This window comes from Phascolarctos cinereus, unplaced genomic scaffold (genome assembly GCF_003287225.1).
Source record: "Phascolarctos cinereus isolate Bilbo 61053 unplaced genomic scaffold, phaCin_HiC Scaffold_3;HRSCAF=262, whole genome shotgun sequence".
Lineage (NCBI taxonomy): Eukaryota > Metazoa > Chordata > Mammalia > Diprotodontia > Phascolarctidae > Phascolarctos > Phascolarctos cinereus.
The window spans coordinates 257,883,277-257,908,133 of NW_027555736.1; the positions used below are offsets into that span (position 1 = coordinate 257,883,277).

At 36.0% G+C, this 24,857-nt stretch overlaps 1 protein-coding gene across 8 annotated transcripts in view; it reads left to right on the forward strand.

Annotated features, from left to right (window-relative positions):
• BAZ1A (bromodomain adjacent to zinc finger domain 1A) overlaps positions 1 to 24,857 on the forward strand; it is a 196,055-nt gene that overhangs the window by 134,366 nt on the left and 36,832 nt on the right. For 6 of the 8 annotated variants that reach the window (XM_078151581.1, XM_078151579.1, XM_078151578.1 and 3 more), the window contains 8 exons: positions 4,993 to 5,127; positions 8,538 to 8,640; positions 9,386 to 9,552; positions 13,216 to 13,311; positions 15,151 to 15,289; positions 16,196 to 16,342; positions 20,082 to 20,177; positions 20,307 to 20,531. In XM_078151581.1, coding sequence (XP_078007707.1) covers positions 4,993 to 5,127; positions 8,538 to 8,640; positions 9,386 to 9,552; positions 13,216 to 13,311; positions 15,151 to 15,289; positions 16,196 to 16,342; positions 20,082 to 20,177; positions 20,307 to 20,531 — 1,108 coding nt within the window. The remainder of the gene's footprint in view (positions 1 to 4,992; positions 5,128 to 8,537; positions 8,641 to 9,385; positions 9,553 to 13,215; positions 13,312 to 15,150; positions 15,290 to 16,195; positions 16,343 to 20,081; positions 20,178 to 20,306; positions 20,532 to 24,857) is intronic. The other 2 variants (XM_078151582.1, XM_020974842.2) reach the window with 1 other exon arrangement.

Genomic DNA, 24,857 nt, shown 5'->3' on the forward strand with positions numbered 1-24,857 from the left:
TTCGGAGATACTTCTAGGGACCTGTAAATTTTCAATTCTTCCAAGGTGGTATGATCAAAGACGAGGTGTTCACTATTTTTCTGGTCTGTGAGTGACCACAAAGCACTCTTTTTTGCCTTGGAGCTCTGGGGAAGATTCTCTGTCCACTGCTGCCACAAGCTCCACCTACACCAGTGCTCCCTCACCCCAGAACCACCACTCAGGACTGTGACCCAGATCCTAGCTGTGGCAAAGCAAGAGAATCCTGCCTCAGCTCCAGCAAAGATATCCCTGCAATCCACTTCTGATCAGCCACTTGATCCCCTCACTACGCCAGGGCTGGGCCTGGACCAACCTCCTCTTTCACCCAGGTCTGACAGACCTTTCCTACTGACCTTTTAAGTTTTTTTTTTCCCCAAAATTTTTTAATTTTTAAATTTTTTTTGTCATTTCCCTTTTCAAAAAAATTTATTAATTTTGATTTATCAACAATCACTTCCATATGTTTTTGAGTTTAAAATTTTTCTCCCCCTTCCTTCCTACCACCTTCCCCCAAGACAGCATGTAATCTGATATAAGCTATACATTTGCATTTCTGTTAAACATATTTTCACATTAGTGAAGTTTTAAGTAAAAATTAAAACCAATAGGAGGAACCATCAGAAAGAGGAAACAAAACTCAACAGAAGAGAAAAAAAATGATAGTGATTCAGCTTCCATAGTTCTTTCTCTGGATGTGGATCGCATTTTCCATCATGAGGCCTCTGGAGATGTCTTAGATCCTTGAATTGCTGGGAAGGGTTAAATTTATCAATATTAGTCATCACATGTGGCTGTTATTGTGTACAACGTTCTCTTGGTTCTTCTCACTTCTCTCAGCATCAGACCATACAAGTCTTTCCAGGTTTTTCCGAAGTCAGCCTGTTCATCATTTCTTATAGCACAATAGTATTCCATTACATTCATATACCACCACTTGCTCAGCCATTCCCCAGTTGATGGGCATCCTCTCAATTTCCAATTCTTTGCCAGCACAAAAAGAGCTGCTATGAATATTTTCGTACATGTGGGTCCTTTTCCCATTTGTTTGATCTCTTTGGGATATAGCCCTAGAAGTGCTATTGCTGGGTCAAAGGGTATGCACATTTTTATGGCCCTTTGGGCATAGTTCGAAATTGTTCTCCAAAATGGTTGGATCATTTCACAACTCCACCAACAGTGCATTTGTGTTCCAGTTTTTCCCACATCTTCTCCAACATTTATCATTTTCCTGTTTTGTCATGTTGGCCAATCTGATAGGTGTGATGTGGTAACTCAGAGTTTTGATTTGCATTTCTCTAATCAAATAACTATTTAGAGCATTTTTTCATATGACTATAGATGGCTTTAGTGTCTTCATCTGACAACTGTCTATTCATAGCCTTTGAACATTTATCAATTGGGGAATGGCTTATATTCTTATAAATTTGACTTAATTCCCTATATATTTTAGAAATGAGGCCCTTATCAGAGACACTGGTTGTAAAAATTCTTTCCCAATTTTCTACCTTCCTTCTAATCCTAGTTGCATTGGCTTTGTTTGTGTAAAACCTTTCAATTTAATGTAATCAAAATTATCTACTTTACTTTTCATAATGTTCTCTATCTCCTGTTTGGTGATGAATTCTTCTGTTCTCCATAGATGCTTTTAAATTGTTTTTGGCATTTGTGTATTGAGATGTCTGGAAACCACTACAGCTACTAGTGATTCAGTCAGTACCCTGAGGCCTGCTGTGGGTTTGCTGAGGTCAGGTCTTTGCCTGCAGGCTTGTTGAACTGGGTTCCTCTCCCAACCCAGTACAACAGACTTTTCCCATCAACCATCTAGGTTGTCTTGGGCTGGAAATGTGTTTGACTCTGTTTTTTGTGGGTTCTGCTGCTCTAGAATTTGTTTAGAGCCATTTTTTACAGGTATCTGAAGGGATTTCAGGGAAGAGGTCAAGCAAGTCATGGCTTTTACTCCGCCATCTTGTCTCTGCCTCCTGTTTTGTGACTTTTTAAAGTTGAGCTCTGCTCTTGGGATGCAGGGGTCACTGTCCCAAGCTTCTTGGCAGTGTGGGGACAAGGGGGAGGGAAGAGGTCTGGTCACTGGTTGTCTGTGCTGGGGTCTCTGGAGCTAATGGTTTGCAGCTGCCCTAGGGGTCCACTAGCCTAGTCTAGTGGGCTACCTGGGGCTCTGAGCCTGCCAGGCCTGACTGGTAGCCTGCTGTGCTGCCAGCCTTCTGAGTCGGGTCTGTGAGACCTCGATTGCTGATATGTGCAGGGGTTAGGGGCCTCCCACTGGCTTGCCTGCACTGGGTCAAAGGGTGCTCCACTTTTAGCCATGTGAGACCTTTCCTGCAAAAGTACTAAGTTGTCTTGGACTGGAAAATTGTTTCACCCTGTCCTTTGGTGGTTTCTGTTACTTCACAAGTTGGTTTGAGGCTTAAAGTTGTTTCAAGGGAAATCGGAGAGAGCTCAGCAACTGCCTGCTTTTTCTCTGCCATCTTGACTCTGCCTCTCTCCTGGTCTTAATACTACTGCCCTGAGCAGGAGTAGCTAGGTGTTGCAGTGAATAGAGTATTGGCCTTAGAGTCAGGAGAACCTGGGTTTAAATGTAGCCTGAAACACTTACTAGCTCTGTGACCCTGGGGCTATTCATTTAACCCTGTTTGTCTTGGTTCCTCATCTGTAAAGTGAGCTGGAGAAGGAAATGGCAAACCACTCTTAATATCTTGGCCAAAAAAAAAATCCAAATAAGGTCATAAAGAATCAGAAATGACTCAACATCAGCAACAGTATACTGAATATTGAAAAATACATAGTTCCTCATAGGACCGTAGTTCTAGAGCTGGAGGGGATCTCAGAGACCCAGCTTCTGCATTTTATATATGAAGAAACTAAGGCTCAGTGAAATTGAGTGATTTTGTCCAACGTAACACAGGGAAAGAAAGAAGCATTTATTAAGTGCCTACTATGTGTCAGGTACTATACAAAAGCCCTTTATACTTACACTCCTTTAACAACCTTTTGAAGTAAGTGCTATTATGATCCCCATTTTATAGTTGAGGAAACTGAAGCAGATACAAACTGAAGTCCCTTGCCCAGGCTCCCACAGCTAGCAGATGTCTGAGGTTAGATTTGAATTCATGTCTTCATGAATCTGTGCCCAGTGCTTTCTTGGTCCTCTGTGTTACCAAGCTTCCTCTAACAGATAGTAAATATCGAAAGTGAGATTTGAATCGAAGTCCTCTGATTCTGGAGCTTCCTTTCGCTTCTTTTCACTGTATCAAACTACCTCATTCTTGTTTATTTTTCTGATTACATCTCATCTTCAACCCTTTACTCATCTTAAGCCCCATATAGTCAGTCACCAGATTTACTTAATTTTACTTCTGTGGTGTGTCCTTTCCATCTTAACTATTGTTATTATTATTCATATAGCCACCTAATTCGGTCCCTCATCACTTTTTTCCTAGATTACTACAATGTCTAGGCACCCCCAGATGTTAATCTGCATCTTAAACCCTTCACATTTTCTGCCTTGCCACTGCTGCTATTGTTGCTCCCACCATGGAACTACGTTATCATAATTGGTGAAAACTCTTAACTGTTTTGCTCACAACTGAACCTGCTTTTTTGTGTACTGGAACTATAATCAGGTCCACATTAGCATTGCTTATGGAAAGCGCATGCCAACCAACTGGCTTATTATTATTCCACTAATTAAGTTTGTGATTTCCCTAACCAAAATCCCCTTCCCTGTTCTTATTAAATGTAAGTACTTTGAAGGCAAGGACTTTTGTATTTTTATGCCTGGCATATTTAATAAGTGCTTAACAAATGATCTGTTTATTCAGTGGTATCCTGATTGTCTCAATTCAATTTTCTCCATGCCTTAAATCTCTTTCCCCTCTTCATTATGTTCTCCACAGCTACCAAAGTGCTTTCCTGAAGTCTTTTTCTGACCATAGTACATTCTGCTTGGAAAGCTTATCTCTAGGATAAAATAACTTTCTAGCATTTAAAGCCTTTCACAGTCTAGCTGTAGCCTACCTTCTCAGGTGTATGTGTTCCAGCCATGCTGGCATGTGTGCTGTTCCTCATTCACATTTCATTTCTTGTCTCTGTGTCTTTGCTCAGGCCCTTCCCCTGCCTAGAATATGTTTTTTCTTCTCACTTCTACCTCTTAAAATCCTTAACTCCCCTTCATTTTAAGTACCACTTCCTTATATGAGGCCTTTCCTGATTCCCACCCATGTCCTAATGGCTCTCTGCTTTCCCATTTTTAATCCATTTATATTTAACTATGTTTTGTTTTTTTTCCCCCTCCAATAAATATAAGCTCTCTGAAGGACCAGGCTGTTTCATTTTTCACTTTTTCTTTCTTTGACTAGCATGTTGTTAGTGCATAATAAATACTTGGTGGTTCATTGACTGGGGAGAATCAGGGAATGTTTCCTAGAATAGGTCGCATTTGGGATGAAGTTTCAAAGGATGGGCAAGGTATCAAAAGAGAAAGGTGGGGGGTGAGGAAGGTCATTCCAAGTATAGGGACAAGTATATGAGACAGCTACAGTTTGATTAGATCATAATGTATGTGGGTATGTGGTATGATATATAATCCTGGAAAGGTAGGGATGGGCCAGTCTTTGGGAGGCTTGAAAGTTTTCAATTTAAATTTGCACAGTTTTAAATTATCAATGCATGATAAAATATAATACCAGAAGATGTTATTGTCGAAGATGTTATTGTCCTTTCATGAATCCTATTATTAAATTGTATTATCCTGTTACAGATCCTATTATGATGCTTTATTTGATGTGTTAAAACACAAAGGGCCCTGGTGGGGCATTATTTATTGTGACTATATGGCATTTGTATGTATTTAAGTGTATATACAGGTAAATAGCAGACTGTCACACAGATTTCAGAAAGTAGAGTGTCCTGCTTTAATACAAATTAACACATTTTTCTTTTTTTTCCTTAATAAAGGCATCATCTCTTACAAAATATAAAATAGCAGAACAGCATTTTTCCTACTTCTTCCCTGATGATCCACCCACATTTGTCTTTAGTCCTGCAAGCAGACGAAGAGGGAGGCCTCCCAAGCGAATATCTGTTAGTCGTGTAAGTAGGGGATAAAGAAATGTTTCATTTAGATTTTAAAAAAAAATTATTTCCTTATTCCTCCCTAAACCTTCTGAATGAAATTGAAATATAAAATTCTAAACATCTTTAATAATCGTTCACTGCATCATAACATGAGAATGGCTCTCCCATGGAAATGTCAGCAAGTATTGTTATGTTTCAAGTATTTAAGTACATGTTATGAATGAAGATTAAAAACCATCTGCTATCATTATTTTAAGTGAAGAGATCAGACTAGGATATTTTGGGACAGATTAAATAGCACTAATTGTAGTCATAAGACCTGGGTTCAAATATGAGTTCTGTTACTTCTATCCTCTTAGGCAAGTCACCTAGCCTCTCTGGGCCTCAGTTTTGTTTTTGTTTTTCAAATAATAACAATAATAAGAATATAAGTATCATTTTATAGCACATTAAGGTTTGTAGAAACACTTTACAAATATCTCATTTAATCCTTATAACAAACTTGGGATATAGGTGCCATTGTTATTCTAATTTTACAGATGAGGAAACTGCGGCCCAGGAAGGTTGAGTGACTTGCCCTGGGTCACACAACCAATGAATGTCTAGTGCCTGATTTGAACTTGGATCTTCTTGACTGTAGCCTGCACCTAATTGCTATATATATATATATATATATATATATATATATATATATATGTATATATATATATATATATATATACATATATATATGAAATGAGAGGGTTAGACTTGATAATATCTAATCTTTCTTATTAGACCTTACTAGAAAGACTCTTCTCTTTTAGTTCTTTAATTCTGTGACCTCTCTGAAATTTTTTTCTTGTAGTGAGTGAGTATCCAAGATTTTAAAATTGATTTTGTTCACAAAGTATATATGGGGAGGAAGAGAAAAGGTAGGAAGAGTTATCAAAAGGAATGATGTTCAAAAATCTTTAGGATAAGAAGAATTCTTAGGGAAGGAAGGAGGAGGGATGAGAGAGGCAGATGATTTGTATTTCTCTTGTTCTTCCTTTTCTGTATCTGTATTCATCCAGACCCTTAAACAATGTGGGTGACTTCCTTTTTCCTCTCAATTCAGATAGACTGCTAATACAGTCCAGAGATCAAGGACAGTTTATATATAAATGTTGTTGCCAGAAACAAAATGCAGTGAAAGTAGAAGACAAAGGTTTCTGTGGTCCAACTCTCCATCCACTAATTTTTCTCTCTCTCCCTTTGTCCCTTACTCCTATTATTTATGTCTTCATCCCATTTCTGCTAATTGTGATATGAGTACAGGTTACTATTATGGCTCACAAATTAAACGTGAATGTTTGAAGGTTTCCCATAAGTCAAGATCAGTTAGGAATGTATTTTAAGAATCTTGTGTAGACTCTTTCAGATTCTGTTGCTGTGTATTGCTTACTAAAAGGAAGTAATCTACAAAGCTAGATATCTTGAAGAATCTAGAAAACTGAAGATAAAACCCTTAATCTCTCTCCTTATTCTCCAACCCATCTAGTAACTTATCTTTTTTCAGTGTTGCCCCTGCAAGACTTTTCTGATGAGATATGTTGAATGTTTTGTATTTTTTTCTAAAAATAGCAAGACTTACCTGATGCTATATGCTGAATGAATTCTGAATAATGGTCAATTTTTTGTGCCTTTTGTAAAATGACGATTTCCGCAATCTGTCTCCTGGATGTATCAGAAGAGATATTAGGTCTACTTGAAAAGTGGAGCGGAGGGCAGCTAGGTGGCGCAGTGGATAGAGTGCCGGCCCTGAAGTCAGGAGGACCTGAGTTCAAATCCAGCCTTGATACGTACTAGCTGTGTGACCCTGGGCAAGTCACTTAACCCCAATTGCCTAAAAACAAAAAAACAAAAAAAAAAAAGAAAAGAAAAGTGGAGTGGAGTAGATGTCACCAAATCACAAAACCTCAGGAGGTGGAAAGAAGGGTGACATCATGTGTATCTAATGCAAACTGTATCTAAATAAGAATCCTCTCTGCAGTTGTACCATAAAGGTAGTCAGTCCAACTTGAAGACCTCAAGTGACAAAGAACCCACTATTTTCTGAGTAGTCTGTTCCAGTTTTTTTCCTAACTTTTGTACTTAGGAACTTCCTCATTTTCCTACTGGTGTGCTAAGGCCAACCAGGACAAGATTATAAATCTTTTTTCCACATGACATCTGTTTAAATACCTGAAGACAACTAAGATGGCCCTCTTACTTCTCTAGGATATATATATATATACACACACGTGTTCAGTCCTTCAGTCTGTCTTCAGAGAATGTGATTTCAAGGTCCATCACCATCTTGGGTGCCCTTTTTTTTCGGTGCTCCACAGCATTATCAATGGGCTTCCTAAAATATGGTGTGCAGAATTTAAGGCCTTTCACCATTTTGATTGTCTTCCTCTGCTGTTTCCTTGAGTTGCCTCAAGCTAGCACAGTTGAAACAACCTTTCCGTGTTATATGTATGTGTGTGTTATGTGTATACATACATACATACATGCATGCATGCATATATGTATGTGTGTATATATACATATATGTATGTGTATATATACATATATGTATATATATGTATATATATATTAAAAAGCATACACATACAAATGTGTGTGTGGAGACAGGATAGGGATAAATAATTGATATGAAATGATAGAAATGCTGGTGTAGCAGTTTTTTCCTACCTCTTTTATACTTTCACACTATAATTCTTTCAAAAGAATTACAGATACAGGTATTTTGAGTGTTTTTTATAAGATGAATCACTTCATTTCATAGTTAGATTAAAAGTAACATTCATTGCCATAGAAAGGGATTTTCTTTTTTCTTTTAACTGTAAAGAACATGATGAAGCTTAGGTTTTCAAGTTATAATCTTTTACCTCTAGCTTTATAGTCAGATTATTTTTACTCATTCTTTTTTGTTTTTAATGTCACATTTGTTTCTGAACTTATCTCTTTTTTCTCCTACCTAGTGAGAGGTTTTCCTTGTAACAAAGATTTTTTTAAAAAATTAGTTCAGCAGAACCATCTAGTCCATGGCATATGCAACATTTTAAACCATGCCAAGCCCCCCACCCCCCAATATCTGTGTAGGGAGGGGAGGGGGTACATTTTCTTATCTCCTCTCTCCACCTAAGTTGGTCATTATAATTATAGAATGTTCAGATTTTTTCCTTCTTCCAATTTTACGTTGTTATTGCCATTGTTTCATTGTTTTCCTGGTTCTACTTCATTTTGTAGTAGTTTTTGTGCAAGTCATTCCTGTGTTTCTCTGAGTTCTACATATTCATCATTTCTCATGGTGCAAGAATATTATATTACATTAATATATGAATATGTCTAGCTCTTTCTCAAATAGCACTTTTTTTTGTTTACAATTCTTTTCTAGTTTGTTATTTATTTTTTAGGAGGATGGAGTTGCTGGTAAGCAGACTATTCAAGGAAATGGGAATAAAGCTACAAAGGAAAGAGAGAGACTTCTCAAACAAAAAGAAGAAATGAAATCTCTAGGTAAACTTCAGTTTTTGCCTGCTAAATGATCTTAATCTACAAAAAGATGATTTCATTATACTAATTTTAAAAAATTCTATAGAATAGGATAAATGCAAGGTACCATGAGAGTTCAGAGGTAGAAAAGATAATTTCTAGTTCTAAAGATAATAAAGAATTGTGGAAGAGGTGCCATTTGAGCTAGGCCTTGAAAGATGAGTAGGATTTTTTTTTAATATTAGCATTTAAGGCAAAAGGCATTGTTTATTGGGAGTAAATGCCCAGAAAGTATGGGACAATATTGGTTGAGTTTTAAGTTACAAGAATTCAATTCACCAGACATTTTTAGAGAACTTACCATAGATGATATAGGAATATAGTGATAAATTGGGGGGTGTAGGGGAGGTTCAGTATATCTGCGAAGTAAATAAGTCCAAGTAAAAGTAACTTCAGAAAGAGGAAGAGTGTCCTATTAGTATGAGAGCATGGGAACTCATGAAGGAAAAGCCTAATGTAGGATGTAGCACTTGAATTCTGCTTTGGAGGAAATAAGAGATTCTAAATGTCAGAAGTGTTAAGAGAGTATATTCTAAACATGGTGTTAGGAATATAAGCATAAGATGATAAAAGGCTAGAAAGGTAGATGGGAATCAAATTGTAGTCAAACGAATGCCAGGATAGGGAATTTGGGCACTGTTATTTATATAAAATGTCAGTTTCGTTTTTGCCAACATATAAAGTTTTAAATTTTGCTCCCTTTCCACAGCTTTTGAAAAGACAAAATTAAAAAAAGAAAAGGCTAATGCCATAGAAGCTAAGAAAAAAGAAAAGGAATATAAAGAGAAAAAGAAGGAAGAATTAAAGAAAATTGTTGAAGAAGAAAGATTGAAGAAAAAAGAAGAGAAAGAGAGACTTAAACTGGAAAAAGAAAAGGTTTGCTTGTATTTGCTGCCTTCTATAAATGAAATATTATTTCCTTTACTTTGTGTAGCATGGGTTTGTGTACCCAGGGAATTTTTTTTAAAAAGGTGAATGTTTAGCATAGTGCCTGGAAACATTTATTAAATATTTATTGGTTGATGTGGAATGTTCAGGACATTTTTAATAATCAAAGAAACTAAAACTTATGTTTTAAAAATTAGCAAGAAAACTTCATTTAAGTATTGACTCTGTCAAATTCTTCTTTTAATTACCTCTTTCCCTTACCCCACAATGCAGAACAAACTTTTCATACTTATTTTGGCATAACCCCACCTGGGCTGTTTCCATAGTCCTTCACTTTGCCAGGGAGGAGTGGTGGTATTTCAGGACTAGTGACTACAGGTGCATCCTATTTAAGCTTAAAATTCTCACCTTTTTTTAACCTTCTTGTGTATGTGAAACATATGCTGGGTCCTGAGCTAAGGAAAACAAAATGGCCAGAGGAGCTCCTCCCTCCAGATGCAGGGAATTTAATATTTCTCTGACCCTGCTACATCTGGCTAGAGTTTGCGTGCAGAAGCTATGTACTTCCTTAGGGACAGGAAGGAGAAGGACAGATAGCCCACCTAAACCCAAAAGGAACTGAGTGATGTGCCCAGTAGTAATGTACCCCCAGAGGAGATGAGTTATGCAACAGAGAGAGTTTGGAACAGAGTCATAGAGGAGCCATTGATTACCATGACGTTAGAGGCCTCTTTGCTTCACTGTCAGAGGCTCATGGAAACTCCAGAGTTGGGAACAAGTGGGAATTAGGAAGAAAGTGGTATTTATGGCACCAATGGCACCTACAACAACTAAGGGTCCCCAGAGTGGGAAAGCTACTCTTGCTGCATAAGGTCCTGGCTACTCCCATTGTGGTGAGAAGGCTTTTGGCCCATTACTGCATGCCTGGGCAAAAGCCTATATACACACTTATGCTAGGAACATGAGATAATAAGTTTTTCCTTTTCTTGTAAATAGGTAGTTCATAGTTATAGCTGTGTCACATAATTCCCATTTTTGTTGGACATATCCAGATTCAGTATAAATATAATTATCTTTTTAGAAGACAAATTTTTAACAATGCTTAAATGACTTTTTTTAATATAGCATTATGTATAAAATATCAATTGAACATTCTCAAATATATGGAATACAGTGTATCACAGTAGTTTGGGGGCTTAGAAAGGGTTTTCCAAAAAACTCATAGACCATTAATGCGTGAAGCATAGATCTTTGTTACAGGGCCTTTTGTTTCACAGCAAGTAGATGTTGAAATCCTAAAATAAAATGTTTAGGGACCTGGACAACAAGGGAAGAATACAGCCAAGTTGGGCACTGTGACCTCAGTTTTAGTTGTCAGGCCATATCAGAAGAGTTGGAATGGCCACAGTAGCCCTTCAAAGAGGCCATCTTTAGTCTCAAACTCAGTTTAATTTAACTGTCCCTCACTCCTTGGGTTACAATCACCTTTACACCAAGACAAATCACTTGAGGTAGAAGGTCATCATTTTTGAGAGTGGATTCTTGTTAGGCAAGTCTGGTTGGTTTCCTACTTCTGATGTTGCAGACAGGGAAATGCAGTGATATCCAATGATAGGGGAGGCTAAGCTAATTGAGAAAGGAGTACAAGCATGAGGTATGGCAGTTTCCAGAAAGAAGCCCAGCAAGCATTATTATGCAGGAAAAGGGAGACATGCCCAGTGTCCAGAACTGAAGTTGCCAGCTACAGGCTCTAGATTTGTTGAACGTATAAGATAATATTTGTAAAACTTTTAGCACAGTGCCTAGCACGTAGTAGATGCTACGTAAATGCTTGTTCGTTCCCTTACCTATTCTCCCTGCTGCTTCATGGTGTGACATTGAATAATTAACTTATCAAATAAGATTGACATAATTAGGCCTGTCACTTTGAAAACCTCAGTTACTGTCAGTAAGTACTATACTTTTTATTAGAGGCAATGTAACAGCTGACATATGTATGCATGCATGTATATTTATATGTGTGTAAACATGTATGTATATAACTTTTTTCCCTTCTAAATGGAATCCATATTCTTGATCCTAGCAAGTTCATAGAATAATGATTGACCCCCTTATTGTTCTCAATAGGCTTTCAGGCAGTGTGGTGCAATGGAAGGTACACTGTATTTAGAGTCAGAAGATGTGGGTTTGAATCCTGACAGGGGCAAGTTACTTAATCTCACTGAGATTCCATTCTCTCATCTGCAAAATTTAGTTGTTGGACTACATGACCTAAAGTTACCTTCAAGCTCTAAACCTCTGCTCCTGAAAATTAATTTCATATGTAATAATTTTCGTTTATTTAATTTTTATTAACTTTAAAACTGCTTTTATAATGTAATGCAATATAAAGATCTATAATGTAATACTTTTGCCATTAGCAGTAATTTTTAGTTGAATGTATGATCTATGCACATTCTTGTACAAAGGTTTTTAAAAAAATTAATATAGTTTAAAATGAATTTCCAGAAAACCCCAAACATATAATATGCTATATGATTTTAAAGATTTGGAAAGTAACAAGAGATTAAAAATAGATGACACCACATCGTTAACCTAACAATCTTAGCTATCTGAAGCATACTTGTTAATAACCAGGAAGTTCAAAATAAAAAATGAGTGTGAGACAGTGTAGTGGATTAGCCTGGACTTGGATATAAGAGTTGAATGCTAGCCTTGACTGCCATTTAGTTAATTGTTGCTTTGGACAAACAACTTTTCCTCTTTTAGCCTCTTTCTTCACCTTCCCTGATTACATCACAAGGTTATGAGAATTGAAGGAAGGGACATACAGAAAAACACTTTGAAAATCTGTAAAGCATCATACAAGTATTTCTTTTCTCTTTATTTTTTGTTGTTCATTTTCAGTTGTGTCCAATTCTTTGTGATCCCATTTGGGGTTTTTTTGGAAAAGATACTGGAGTGGTTTGCCATTTCTTTCTCCAGTAAAGGTAGATAGCACAAGTCCTCTAAATCGGTGTCATGGTTATCATAACCTTGATCTAAGTTCTTAAGGCTTTCAGAGTTCTTTGTTTTTACAGTAGTGTTGTCAGTTCATAATGTACTTGTTCTACTTGTCTTGCTTATGTAATTCTGCATCAGTTCATACAGGTCTTCCTAAGTTCTTATTGCAATGTAGTATTCCATTATATTCATATACCATGATTTGTTTGACCATTCCCCAGGTGATGGGCATCCCCTTAGTTCCCAGTGCTTAGTTACGACACGTTTTTTGTGCACACGGTCCCTTTTCCTGCTTCTTTGATTTCTTTAGGGTATATAGCCTTAGTGGTATATTACAGGGTTAAAGGGTATGTATAGTTTACTGACTTTTGGGGCATAGTTCCCCAAAATGGCTTTCTAGAATAGTTAGATCGAATTACAGCTCCACCAACAATGTACTAACTTGCCTATTTTCCGCAGCCCCTTCAGCATTTGTTATTTTCCTTTTTTGTCAACTTTGCCAATCTGGGTATCAGGTGGAACCTCAGAGTTGTTTTCTGGCTCGTTATTATGGATAATTTAGATTCATGTGACCTTATTCAGAAAATACGTAACAATTTGTCTTGATTTTGTTTTCTTATATATAATAATAATAATTTTTAATTATAGGAAAGAGAAAAGTTGCGTGAAGAAAAACGAAAGTATATCGAGTATTTAAAACAATGGAGCAAACCTAGAGAAGATATGGAATGTGATGATCTTAAGGTATTATATATGAAGTTTAGTGGTAGTATATGTGTGTGTGTGTGTGTGTGTGTGTGTGTGTCTGTGTGTCTGTGTGTATTTTTTTTTTTAAAGGCAATTGGAGTTAAGTAACGTTCCCAGAGTCACAGCTAGTATAAAGTGTTTGGTCTAAGGCCGGATTTGAACTCAGATCCTCCTGACTTCAGGCCCCAGTGCTCTATCCACTGCACCACCTCGCTACCCCGGTGGTATGTGTTTTACTGGTTGCTTTATATTATTCTCATAGCTCTTAGAGAAAAGAATACATTCAAATCTTCCATGATACTAGAGTGTTCTAAAGTGATTCCTTACCTCCATGGTGGCTTTTTGTTCAGTTCTACCTTACCTTATAGGGAGTCAAAAGAAGGTCAGGCTAAAAATTGTCTAGGTCCATTTAACATCTCCCAATTTTAGGGTTATTTCTGAAAGCTATATCTCTGACCTGCTTATTACATAGGCCTAAGATTTCTTCCTAGGCATTTGGGTCCGTGTGATGATTGACACTTCAAAATCTTTGAATTAACATATCTTTTAAGACTTATCTGTCTTACTGTGGCAGGTTTTATTATTATTATTTTTTGGAAGTAGATAAGGGTCTGAACTTGAGATTTCTGTGGTGTGGTGAATTCCTTTCATAGAAACTCTCTTCCCTAATTTATTGTATGGAAGAAGCCATCTTTAACTTAATCTTAGTTGTCTGGGACACTGAGAGGTTAAATGACTTACTTGCTCAAGATCACACAGCTCCTTTGTGTTAGAAGAGCTCAAACCCAGTTCTTAATGATTCTTTAGCTATTATGTAATGCTGTCTCTTGATCAATATTATTAGTATTCTGGGTACTGTTCTGTACTTACATGTACATATTGCCTCCCCTCCTTCCTTCCTTACCCTTTTCATTTTTTCCTTCCTCTGTCCCTCCCCCTGGCCTCTCTTTCTCTACCCCCTTCCACAGAGTAAGTGCTTAATAAATGCTTATTGTTTTGTTAAAATATTTCCTTCCTATCAGAAGTACAATAATCTTTTACCTTCACCCTAAACTACAGGTTAGAATTCTGTATGTATAGTTCTTCAGATAGATTATAGCTAGAACTCTCAATACATTTTAAATTAATACAGTTAACTCCTGTTGTTGTTGAAACTCTGATTTCTGGGATTTATTTAGTATAAGTTATATGATGACATTACTCACATATTCAGAAGTAATTGAGGGTACTCATCATATTTTTGTACAGCTCTGACCTCCTGCTCAAACAGACTTCTAGGATGCAGTGGCAGCTGGAAATACAGATACATAGGAGCTCTAGGACTCAGTACAGCTGGAAAAACAGGTGTAGGACCTGAAATCTCTGATACTCACCACCACTGCTTAGGAAGTCCTTGCCAGGGAAGAGAGAAATTATATGTGTTTGATTTAGATCATCAAAGAGTAGGAGACTAGGTCCCTTGCAAACAAGCCCTTCTTTTGACCATAAACACTCTAGGATCCTGGAACTCTGTAATTTCTAAATTTCTTGACATTTCTTCCTTGGTTTTCTCTCCTTTAACGGCATACTTGAATTATAAGGACCTGTAGGGTACCTATGAGATTAATTTGTTTTGAGCTCCCATGTCTGAGAATGTTATCAGCTCAGAACTGTCATTGCTTTTTGAACCATAGGAACCTATACTAAGAAATGTAATCATTTTTTTTCAGTAAATTACAGCTCTGAGAGGTCTGTATAGTATAATTAAAAGGTATAGTAATGACCACGTCCCATTCCTCTTTTCTAATGTATGTACTTGCTCATCCAAATAGTTATTGAATTTTTTTAATTTTACAGGAACTTCCAGAACCCACTCCAGTGAAAACCAGACTACCCCCTGAGATCTTTGGTGATGCTCTAATGGTGTTAGAGTTTCTTCATGCATTTGGGGAGCTTTTTGATCTTCAAGATGAGTTTCCCGAGGGCGTAACTCTAGGCAAGCCTCTTACCTTTAGAGGAAATCATCATAACGAGGGGTTTATTAAGTGTTCCCATGGCATAGATACTGAAGGGAGAGTTCATATTGTGGCTCCATTATAAAATGATAATAACTTTCTGCCAAAGATTTCATGTTATTTGCATGTCATCTTATGAGCACAAGCACTAGGTAATAGGAATAGTGGTAGGTAATAGTCATTGTTGTCATCATGCATTACAGATGCAGGAATTGAGACAAAAGTTTGGGGTTGTTTTAGGTCATATAGGGACTCGGTGGTAATGGTATATGGTTAGAATTTAGATTATAGTCCTTCTCAGAAATGTTGATAGTATAATCATTTAGGACATTTTTGATATTTGCTGTATGAATTATAATTACATTTGTAGTGATCACAGTGATCACCTTATTTCATTGAATTGGTATACATACTATAAAGGTATACCACTATTTGGATGTTTCATCTTGTGTGTATATGGTTTTGTTATTTACTTATGTTTTTAGTTTTGTGTTAAAATGAAAGGAAATGCATTTAATATTCAGTACTTTTAAATAATCCATGTTTTTATTTTGGTGATCACTCCAATATCTCACCCTCTCTGTGCCTTTGTATCCTATATTAGTTGTGGTTAAAAAACTGATCACCAGGTGATGATCCTGGTGATGCTCAAGCCCCTTTTAATTTAGCTAGACTAGTCTTGGACGAACAGGACCTGCAGCACTTGTGCTTAGACTTAGTCTTCAGGACCTCAGAGTCACCTTGTGTGTGGAAACTTCAGGGCATCATTTTAATTCTGTATAAATAAAAATATCTGTATTGCAAACATGTTTTAATTGTCTAATGCTATTGTGTTTCCTATTTACATGGCAATAACTTTACATTAATTTAAAATATTTTGTTTTCAGAGGTTTTAGAGGAAGCTCTTGTGGGAAATGATAGTGAAGGCCCACTATGTGAATTGCTTTTTTTCTTCCTCACTGCCATCTTTCAAGCAATAGCTGAAGAAGAAGAAGAAGTAGCCAAAGAACAAATAACTGATGCTGACACCAAAGGTCAGAGTTCAGCTTTATGTTTCTGTTTGAATTGATATTAATTTATTTTGAACTTAAAAATAAATTTCACAAAGCCTTATAAAAATTACTTTTTCATTCTAGAAGTTGAACAAATTCAGTTGTGGGTATGGCATGAGTTGTTAGTTGTTGATATGTATTCCAAAGATGCGTTATCAGTTATTTTATATAAATAAGAATTATTTTTACTGCAGCATGGTTTTGAAGAACTTAAAGATTTTTATTCCCAATTTTTTCCTCTTTTGTTTCTTCAGCATTATGAGATATTTCTTCTAAGGGCTAGGAAGGTTATAATTCTTTTATTTACTTATTTTTAATTTAAAGAGCCCTCTGAGTAGACTCTGTTTTTTCCTTAAGAACTTGATCAGTTAATTTATTATGATGCTTTAATTTTTATGACTTTAAACTTTTTTTTTTAGCAGAACATATTGAGAGTTATTGCTTAGGCAGTTTTTGGATTTTGTGCACAATTTTTAGGCTTTAAAGTTGAGTAATGTTTTCTTCAAATGTTTTTTTTTTCTTAGAAGATTCTTAGCTGGTGATTGGGATTTTACTTTAAAAATTTTATCCTGTGAATTCCAAATTCACAATTATTACCTTAATATTTATTAGCTATTACTGTGGCATTTTACAAGTATGAGAATACTAAGAAAAATATCTTCTGGGGCAGCTAGGTGGCACAGTGGATAGAGCACCAGCCATGAAGTCAGGAGTACCTGAGTTCAAATCCTGCCTCAGACCAAACACTTGACACACTTACTAGCTCTGTGACCCTGGGCAAGTCACTTAACCCTATGTGCCTTAAAAAAAACCCTTCTAATATTTTTATATTTTCCACTCTTCCCTCTCATTCTCCCCCATTGCACCAATTAAAATAACATTTACAGAGAAATTCTTGAACCATGTAGTGTGTGTGTGTGTGTGTATGTGTATAGGTAAAAATAATTGTTTACGAATGTGTTAATGACAAATTGGTATTCTTTGTGAGCAGTGTTCAAGATGAGATTTATGTCAAAAGAAAAAATGACCAACCTGTCATCTTTACATCAAGAATTAAAACTGTGGTTAAATAAATTAATTTTCACTTTGAAGGAATTAAGTACTACTCAGTTTGACAGCATTTGAAACATCAGATCTCTAAGGAATTCCATACTTGAATAAATAGATATAGAGCCCAGGTCAGCAAATGTACACTGCCTTGGCTATCTTTGCACCTATTATGAAAGTTAATGTCAAAGTTATCAAAGATAAGGTGGAAAAGAGTAAAAGGAAAGATGTATTGAAGACTTTCTATAATGAGAAATATTGAGGAGGAATATTGTGGGAGGAAACTTATGTGTATTAAAACAAATTGTAGCAAGTATTTTTCTTGTAGCCATTAATTTTATTGTGAGCCATAATGTCAACTTTGTTGTACTGCAGTTACCGAAGTCAAAAACTGATTAGAGATTTGAGTCTATATGTTATGGGATCTGGAATCTTAGTGATAAAAAGATCATCAAACACATACAAGGTGTCTACACTTAGACTGGGATACAAAGGCAAAAATTAAGTAGATCCCCGCCCTCAAGGGGATATACATGAATAAATATCTACACTTATATACATTAGAAGAAAATACTTATGTAGTGTGTTCTTCTATGGGTGATCATTTCCCTTGAGCCAATATTTGTCATAGAAACAGTCTTTAAAATGCTTTTGCTTTCACCTTTTCCCATCTTTTCTCTAAAAAGAACATTTTACTTTAGATAAGTAGAGGGTATGTGTACGTTCATGTGTGTATATACATAGATGTGCATATGCATATTCAACATACACAGTACTGACATTCTTACTTTTAGATTATAACTACATTTAGAAGGCAATAATCATGCTGATAAAACTTAGTTGTCAACACTTAGATTTGGTGCGTCTGTTTCTAGTGAGATGTACCCTAGAATGCCTTTTATGTCTTGCTGCCCTAACGATGTTATTCACTGACCCTAGAGACCTCCAGTCAGACAAATGGAATGCTGTTGATTTATTTTAATGTGATTATATAATTTCCAAGTTGTACCTCCAGTTCATTTCTCTAGGGCTTTTTATTTCCCTTGCAATAGGATATTATAAGGTATGTGTTTTCACTACAGAAAGTACTCTGAAGAAAGTAAAAGTGTGGTAATCACTTGACAAGGAAAAAAAATCAAACTTATGAAAATTAATAAATAAGTTCCATATCTGAGTATTTAGAATTATTGGAAATTTTATATTTCTTACCAATGAGATCCAAAAGTATATTTGGCTAGATAAAGTTTATTTGGGGAAAAATAAGGAAGTTTTAGGTCAGATGTTTCCCTGAAGAGAAAGGGTCATTTCTGTCTTTTGAAACCTAGTTGCAGGTTTTGAGGGAGGGAGGGGTGTGTGGAGAATGTGAGTGTATGTATATTTGTGCATATATGTCTTACAGGTAATTTGTTTTTTCACTCTTCCCACATCGTATATGTTCTTGTTTGTGCTTATAATATATTCCTTGAAGTATTTGATGATTATTGTGTTGTCATCATTAGTTTAGGTTGATTTTTTAATAGCTTGTAAAAGTTAGGAGCAGAAACATACAATTGTCATCCTGGAATGTATCTTAGGTACCATTTAATCCAAACCTTTTTATTTTATAGATGAGGAAACTAGAGCCCAAGGAATTTATGTGAATTGCCCAAAGTATCATCAACTAGCCATTGGCAGAGCCAGGAATAAGCCTAGGCCATTTAACTTCAATCTCGTTTTCTTTCCATTCCACTACAATGTATCAATAGCTGTTTGGGTTTTTTATTTTGTTTTGTTTTTGATTGAAACATGAAAATTCTGTTTCTTACCATTCTTTGTTTTTAAAATAGATTCCAAGGAGATTTTCCTCCTTTGGCCTCTTGGATTGCAAGATTTTTGAGACTTGGAAGAACTTTTTTTTTTTTGGTTAAGTGGAAAATTTAGTGAATTTCCCTGAGCATTAGACAGCTGTGAATTTTGATTATTTCTAACCTATTGTGAATACAGTATTTGGGAATATTATATTTGGAACTGTGTGGGATAATACCTTATGACTGGATAGTGTGAAAGGGCTGACCACATTTCTGCCAGCTCTCTGGAGAACTATCCACAAATGGTGAGGGATAATTTGAGACTAATGAAATTTTTGTAGAAATGATTATATTGGTAACTGATATGTAAAGTGTTACTGTTTTTAGGCCTTCTTAAGTAATAACTTATGTTTGTTTTCTAAAAAATTATAGCATTAAATCTTGACATGAATTAACTTTAAGAATCTTTGTAAAAGACTGGGTTATCTGAATTGTTTGATTTTAATTTTTGAAATAGCCTTTCCAAAGACCAAGTTCTAAGTCAAGAAACACAGAATTGTGAAGTATGACTTATTTAAATGATTTTCGAAGTATGCTGCAACTTTTATGTACATGTGTATGTGCCTCTATTGTGAATATTGTAGCAATTGTCTTTTTTACACAGAATAGTGAGGAAAATTTAGTGACTATTGCATGCTTTAGGATATATAGCTTTTAGATGGCGTGTAGGCAGAATGAATAGTGATAGGTTCTTGTTGTACTTAGTGTCGATTCTGTTGAGGCTTATGAATGCTAAGTTGTTTCTTCAATCTTTTTAAAAGGGCTGCTTTCCTACCCAATATGCAAACTTTGATTTGTACTAGAATAAAGTATTTATTTCCTTAAAGATTTAACAGAGGCTTTGGATGAAGATGCAGACCCCACAAAATCTGCACTGTCTGCAGTTGCAACTTTGGCAGCTGCATGGCCACAGTTACACCAGGGTATGTGTGGGCTTAATTTTTTTATTTAATTTTTAATTTTTATTTTTTTAAAGGCACATTTTTCATTACTAAATATCTAAAATCATTTATATTCTAAATAACTATTCTATTTTTTTTTAACAACTGTAGGCTGCAGTTTGAAAAGCTTGGATCTTGATAGCTGCACTCTTTCTGAAATCCTCAGACTTCACATCTTAGCATCAGGTGCTGATGTAACATCAGCAAATGCAAAGTATCGTTATCAGAAACGAGGAGGATTTGATGCTACAGATGATGCGTGTATGGAACTTCGCTTAAGTAATCCTAGTCTATTGAAGAAACTTTCAAGCACTTCAGTATATGATTTGTTACCAGGTAAAGGGAAAAAAGATAGAGAAAAAGCCTTTGTAGCCCTACATTCTTCTTAACTATTCTGCTTCTCTATGGTGAAAAGGCTAATAAGAATTTGAAATCATTTAACTATAAAATTTTAGGTAATATTCAGGAAATTTGATAGTTCCTTATATACAAACAAGAGAAAAATAATATTATTACTTTTTATTATTATTGTAGTTTGTTTATACATTTATTTTTATCCCTCCCTTTGTTTCAGTCTAAATTTAAACTATATTAAATTGTCTAACTTCTCTTTAATACACATTTTTTAAATGTCTCTTATGTGTAGTCTGCTGTGTTAGAGAATTATAAGGATTTTAAAAAGCCATCCCTACTTGGAGAGAGCTTATACTAGTAAGGGGTATGACAAATAAATGAACAACTCTATTACTATACATAAGCACCATAAGAAAGATAGAAATGTTGTTGTTTGTCCTTCATTCTCAAAAAGGACCATGACCTTGGGAAGGTGATGCTATGACTTGCAAGTGAATTGGATATAAGTGAAGGCAGACTGTGCAAAGTCATCTGCCTCGCTCTCTTCTGTAGCCATCTAGGTCCAGTGGCAAGATAAAGATCAGGGTGACTGAAGGTGACCCTGAATGCAGTGGGAGACCTTGGTCTTTTTAAGTTAAGGTCTTTCCCAAGTCTTACTTTGACTGAGGCAATACCCATTCAGTGATGGAGGCTAGGCAAAGAATGGCCTCTCTTATATAGTCAAAATTTTTTAAAAATCAGTCTAGGGGTTTCTGGCCAAAATGGAAACAATTGCTATTTACACTCAGTCTGTCTGGACAGCTCCTCAGTTTCCTTTATGAGTTCGTATTTCATGTCCTTCTTTCTATTTGGGGGTATATCCTGGAGCTCATCCTGGTGCCTCTTCTCTTCTTTCTCTAATACTTTCTGTGATCTCATAACTCTCTTGGGTTCAATTACTATCTCTTTGAGGATGAATCCCAAATCTATCCATTTAGCACTCACCTCTCACTTGGTTTCTAGCTCTACAGCTGCTCATATGTCACACGAGCATCTCAAACTCAGTATGTTCAAGATAGAGCTCATTAAATTTCCCCCTAAGCCTATTCCTTTTCCTAAGGGCCCAGCTATCCTTCTAATCACCTGGGTTCGAAACCTCATTGTTATCCTTGGTTCTTCCTGTTCCTGACTCCCTTTTTCCTGTTGGTTCCCAGGTCTTATCAGTGCTGCCTCCATAACATCTCTTCCACCTGTTCCCTTCTTTCACATAGCTAGAGGTCAAACCTTTATGAATATTTGCATTTATATGGAAATAGAACCAGACTGCCTTCCTAGTGTTCTTCCTCCTCACTAGTTGTGCCAGTTTTGTATATGTAGTTTTTGTCTTTTCATCTAGATAATTGTCTTACTAGTCATAAGTCATGTCTTTTTTATTTTTACTCCTAAATATTTAAATGTATTGCTAGGTACCTAGATACTCTCAAATGCTTATACTATGAATGAATGTTCTAAAGAGAGATCTTTTTTTTTTTGGCTAGGCAGTGGGGTTAAGTGACTTGCCCAGGGTCACACAGCTAGTAAGTGTTATGTGTCTGAGGCCAGATTTGAGCTCAGGTCCTCCTGAATCCAGGGCCAGTGCCCTATCCACTGCTTCACCTAGCTGCCCCTAAAGAGATATTTTTAACGGTCAGTCCCTAACCATGCCTTCCATTAAATGTTAAATTAAAAGGAAAGACTTTAGAATATCTCTCTGTTATAGTCATGGTAACAAGGTATCTTAACCTGAAAGACCAATGCATTAGGAGTTGTAATTATAGATTTGGAAGGTTTTTAAAGAAAATCTTAAAGTATAAGGTATGAAAAGCACATATATAGTACTGATGTGGAGATAGTATACTCTTTTAACTAAAAAAGTCAAAATTGGACATATAGTTAGATCTTACATATTTGATTAAGAGAATGTTCAGGAGTTAAATTATATTTCAGTGAAGTTGTTTGACAGTTTACACAATTCAAAATGAAAGTCGGCCAAATGTTTCAAAAATAGTGTTAAGTATTGAAAGCAAAACTCTCATTTTCATTCAAGAAATTCATTCAGGTATTTACTAAGGATGTACTGTGTGAAAGTAATTCATCTGAGTAATACAGGTGGGTGGATACAAAGGTAAAAACAAAGTTTCTGTCCTTAAAAAATTTATTATCTATGTGTTGGAATAAGGAAAAAAAAAGATTATTATAAATGCCACCAAATGAATTCAGAGCCCTATGACGGTCCAGAAAAATGAAAATACCACAGCAGGCTTTCATAAGAATGTTGCTTTTGGGGGGCAGCTAGGTGGTGCACTGAATAGAGCACCGGCCCTGGATTCAGGAGGACCTGAGTTCAAATGCGACCTCAGACACGTAACACTTAACTAGCTGTGTGACCCTGTGCAAGTCACTTGACCCCATTGCCTAGCCCAGAAAAAGGGGGGAAAAAAAAAAGAATGTTGCTTTTGAATTGGTTGTCTGATGAGTATAATTTTCACAGCTGAAAATTTTGTGGAGAAGATATTCTGGGGAGATTAACATGGAAAAAAAATCAACAGGGAAAAAAATCAACAGAAATAGAAGTAGAATTATTATATGGTGAAGTAGCAGAAATTATGGTAGAAAACAACTGCAAAAAGACTGGAGAATTGCAGAGGAAAATGATGGATTTGCAGCCTGGATTAAGAAGGAAAAAGCTCAGAATTATTGGTGTTCCATAGAATTTTGAAGAGTAAAAGAATATGACTGCTGTTTTTCAGGAAATTGTACAAAAACTTTTTCTAGTTTTGTTAGGGATTTTGAGAGCTTGAAGATTTATGGAAAAGGTTATAACAAGATCACAGCTTTTTTAGGAACTGGCTTTGGCCATGGTGAATGGGTTGACTTGGGAGGGGAGAACCAAAACAAGGAAAGAAAAAAAGGCTGTTTCAAATAGTCTAGGATTAACTCTAGCAGTGTTGCAGTGGTATGGAAAGTATGATGTTGGAAGACTGTAGAAAAGTCAACAGGCCTTGGCAACTAAAGTTAATCAAAGGTGACTTCAGGGTTTTTAAAGCCTGAATGATAAAGTACAAGATAGTTTCCATTAACAAAAATAGTGAAGTCAGGAGAGATTTGAATTGAGGAGATAAGATGAGTCTGGTTTTCAAGAAGATATTGGGGTGGTAGTAGAGCATCAAGGTAAAACTGTCCTGTTGGCAGTTTTACATATAGGTGGAGATGAGCAGTTCTTATGTCATGGACATGGCATGGTGAATCCTGTGGACTCTTTAGAATAATGTAGGTTTTTTAAAAAATCGTAATTGAAGCGATTTACTGAATTTCAATTAGAGTTTAGTGAAAATATGTGTAATTTTTCTCCCCATCCAAGGACATGTACATCCTCAAATGGACTTGGACAAGAAGTTTGGGCTAAAACTTTTAGGAAGAACCCTTACTTGAATGAGTAACTGAACCTTTGGGAATAAATAAAATTACTGATAGATGTGATAGCCGGGTACTAAGGAAGAACAAGTACGGAGTTTTAGTGATAGGTTTTATATTTAGGTTTTAGGAAAACCTAAGGAAGAGTTTCAACAAGTGAAGTGGTAAATAGCATCAGGGTTAAGGCAGTATGGTGTAATAGAGCATTAAAAGTCAAAAGGGCAAATTTCAGACCCAGCTCTGATATTGGCTGGATTAGATACTTTTATCTCTCCAAGCTGTTTTTCTTTTTTGTAAGATGGGACTGTTACATTGCACACACAACCTACCTCACGCTCCAAGCTATTTTTCTTCATTTGTAAAGTGAGACTGTTACATTGGTACATACTACCTACCTCAAAAACAGACATTGTGAAGAAAGTACTTTATAAACTTTAAGTTGCTATGTGTAGCATGTACCTGCTGTGTGAGTTATGTGAAATTAGTATACAGTAGTGACCTTGGAGTCAGTAAGATCTGGGTTGAAGTTCCGTCTTTGAAATATGCTGACTATATGACCCTGAGCAAGTCATTTTAACCTCTCAAAGTGCTACTCAGTTTCTTGGGGAACTCTGTTAAGACTACAGGTTCTGCAACTGTTGCCAAGTCTACATCAAGTAATGGGAGTTTCCTCACCAAGAATTTCCTCTGTCTGCTTAGTGAAATCATTGTCTTCTTCCCCTCCACACTTTCCTCAACACCTGAAGTGAGCTATTTATGGTATTAGTGAATACTGTCATAGAGTGATTTTAAATTTAAGGTGACTATTTTCTACATTTATTTGCTGCCAAAAGCCATGTTTCAATTTGGTCTGAAGTTGAGTCCTGTCTTTTGGGT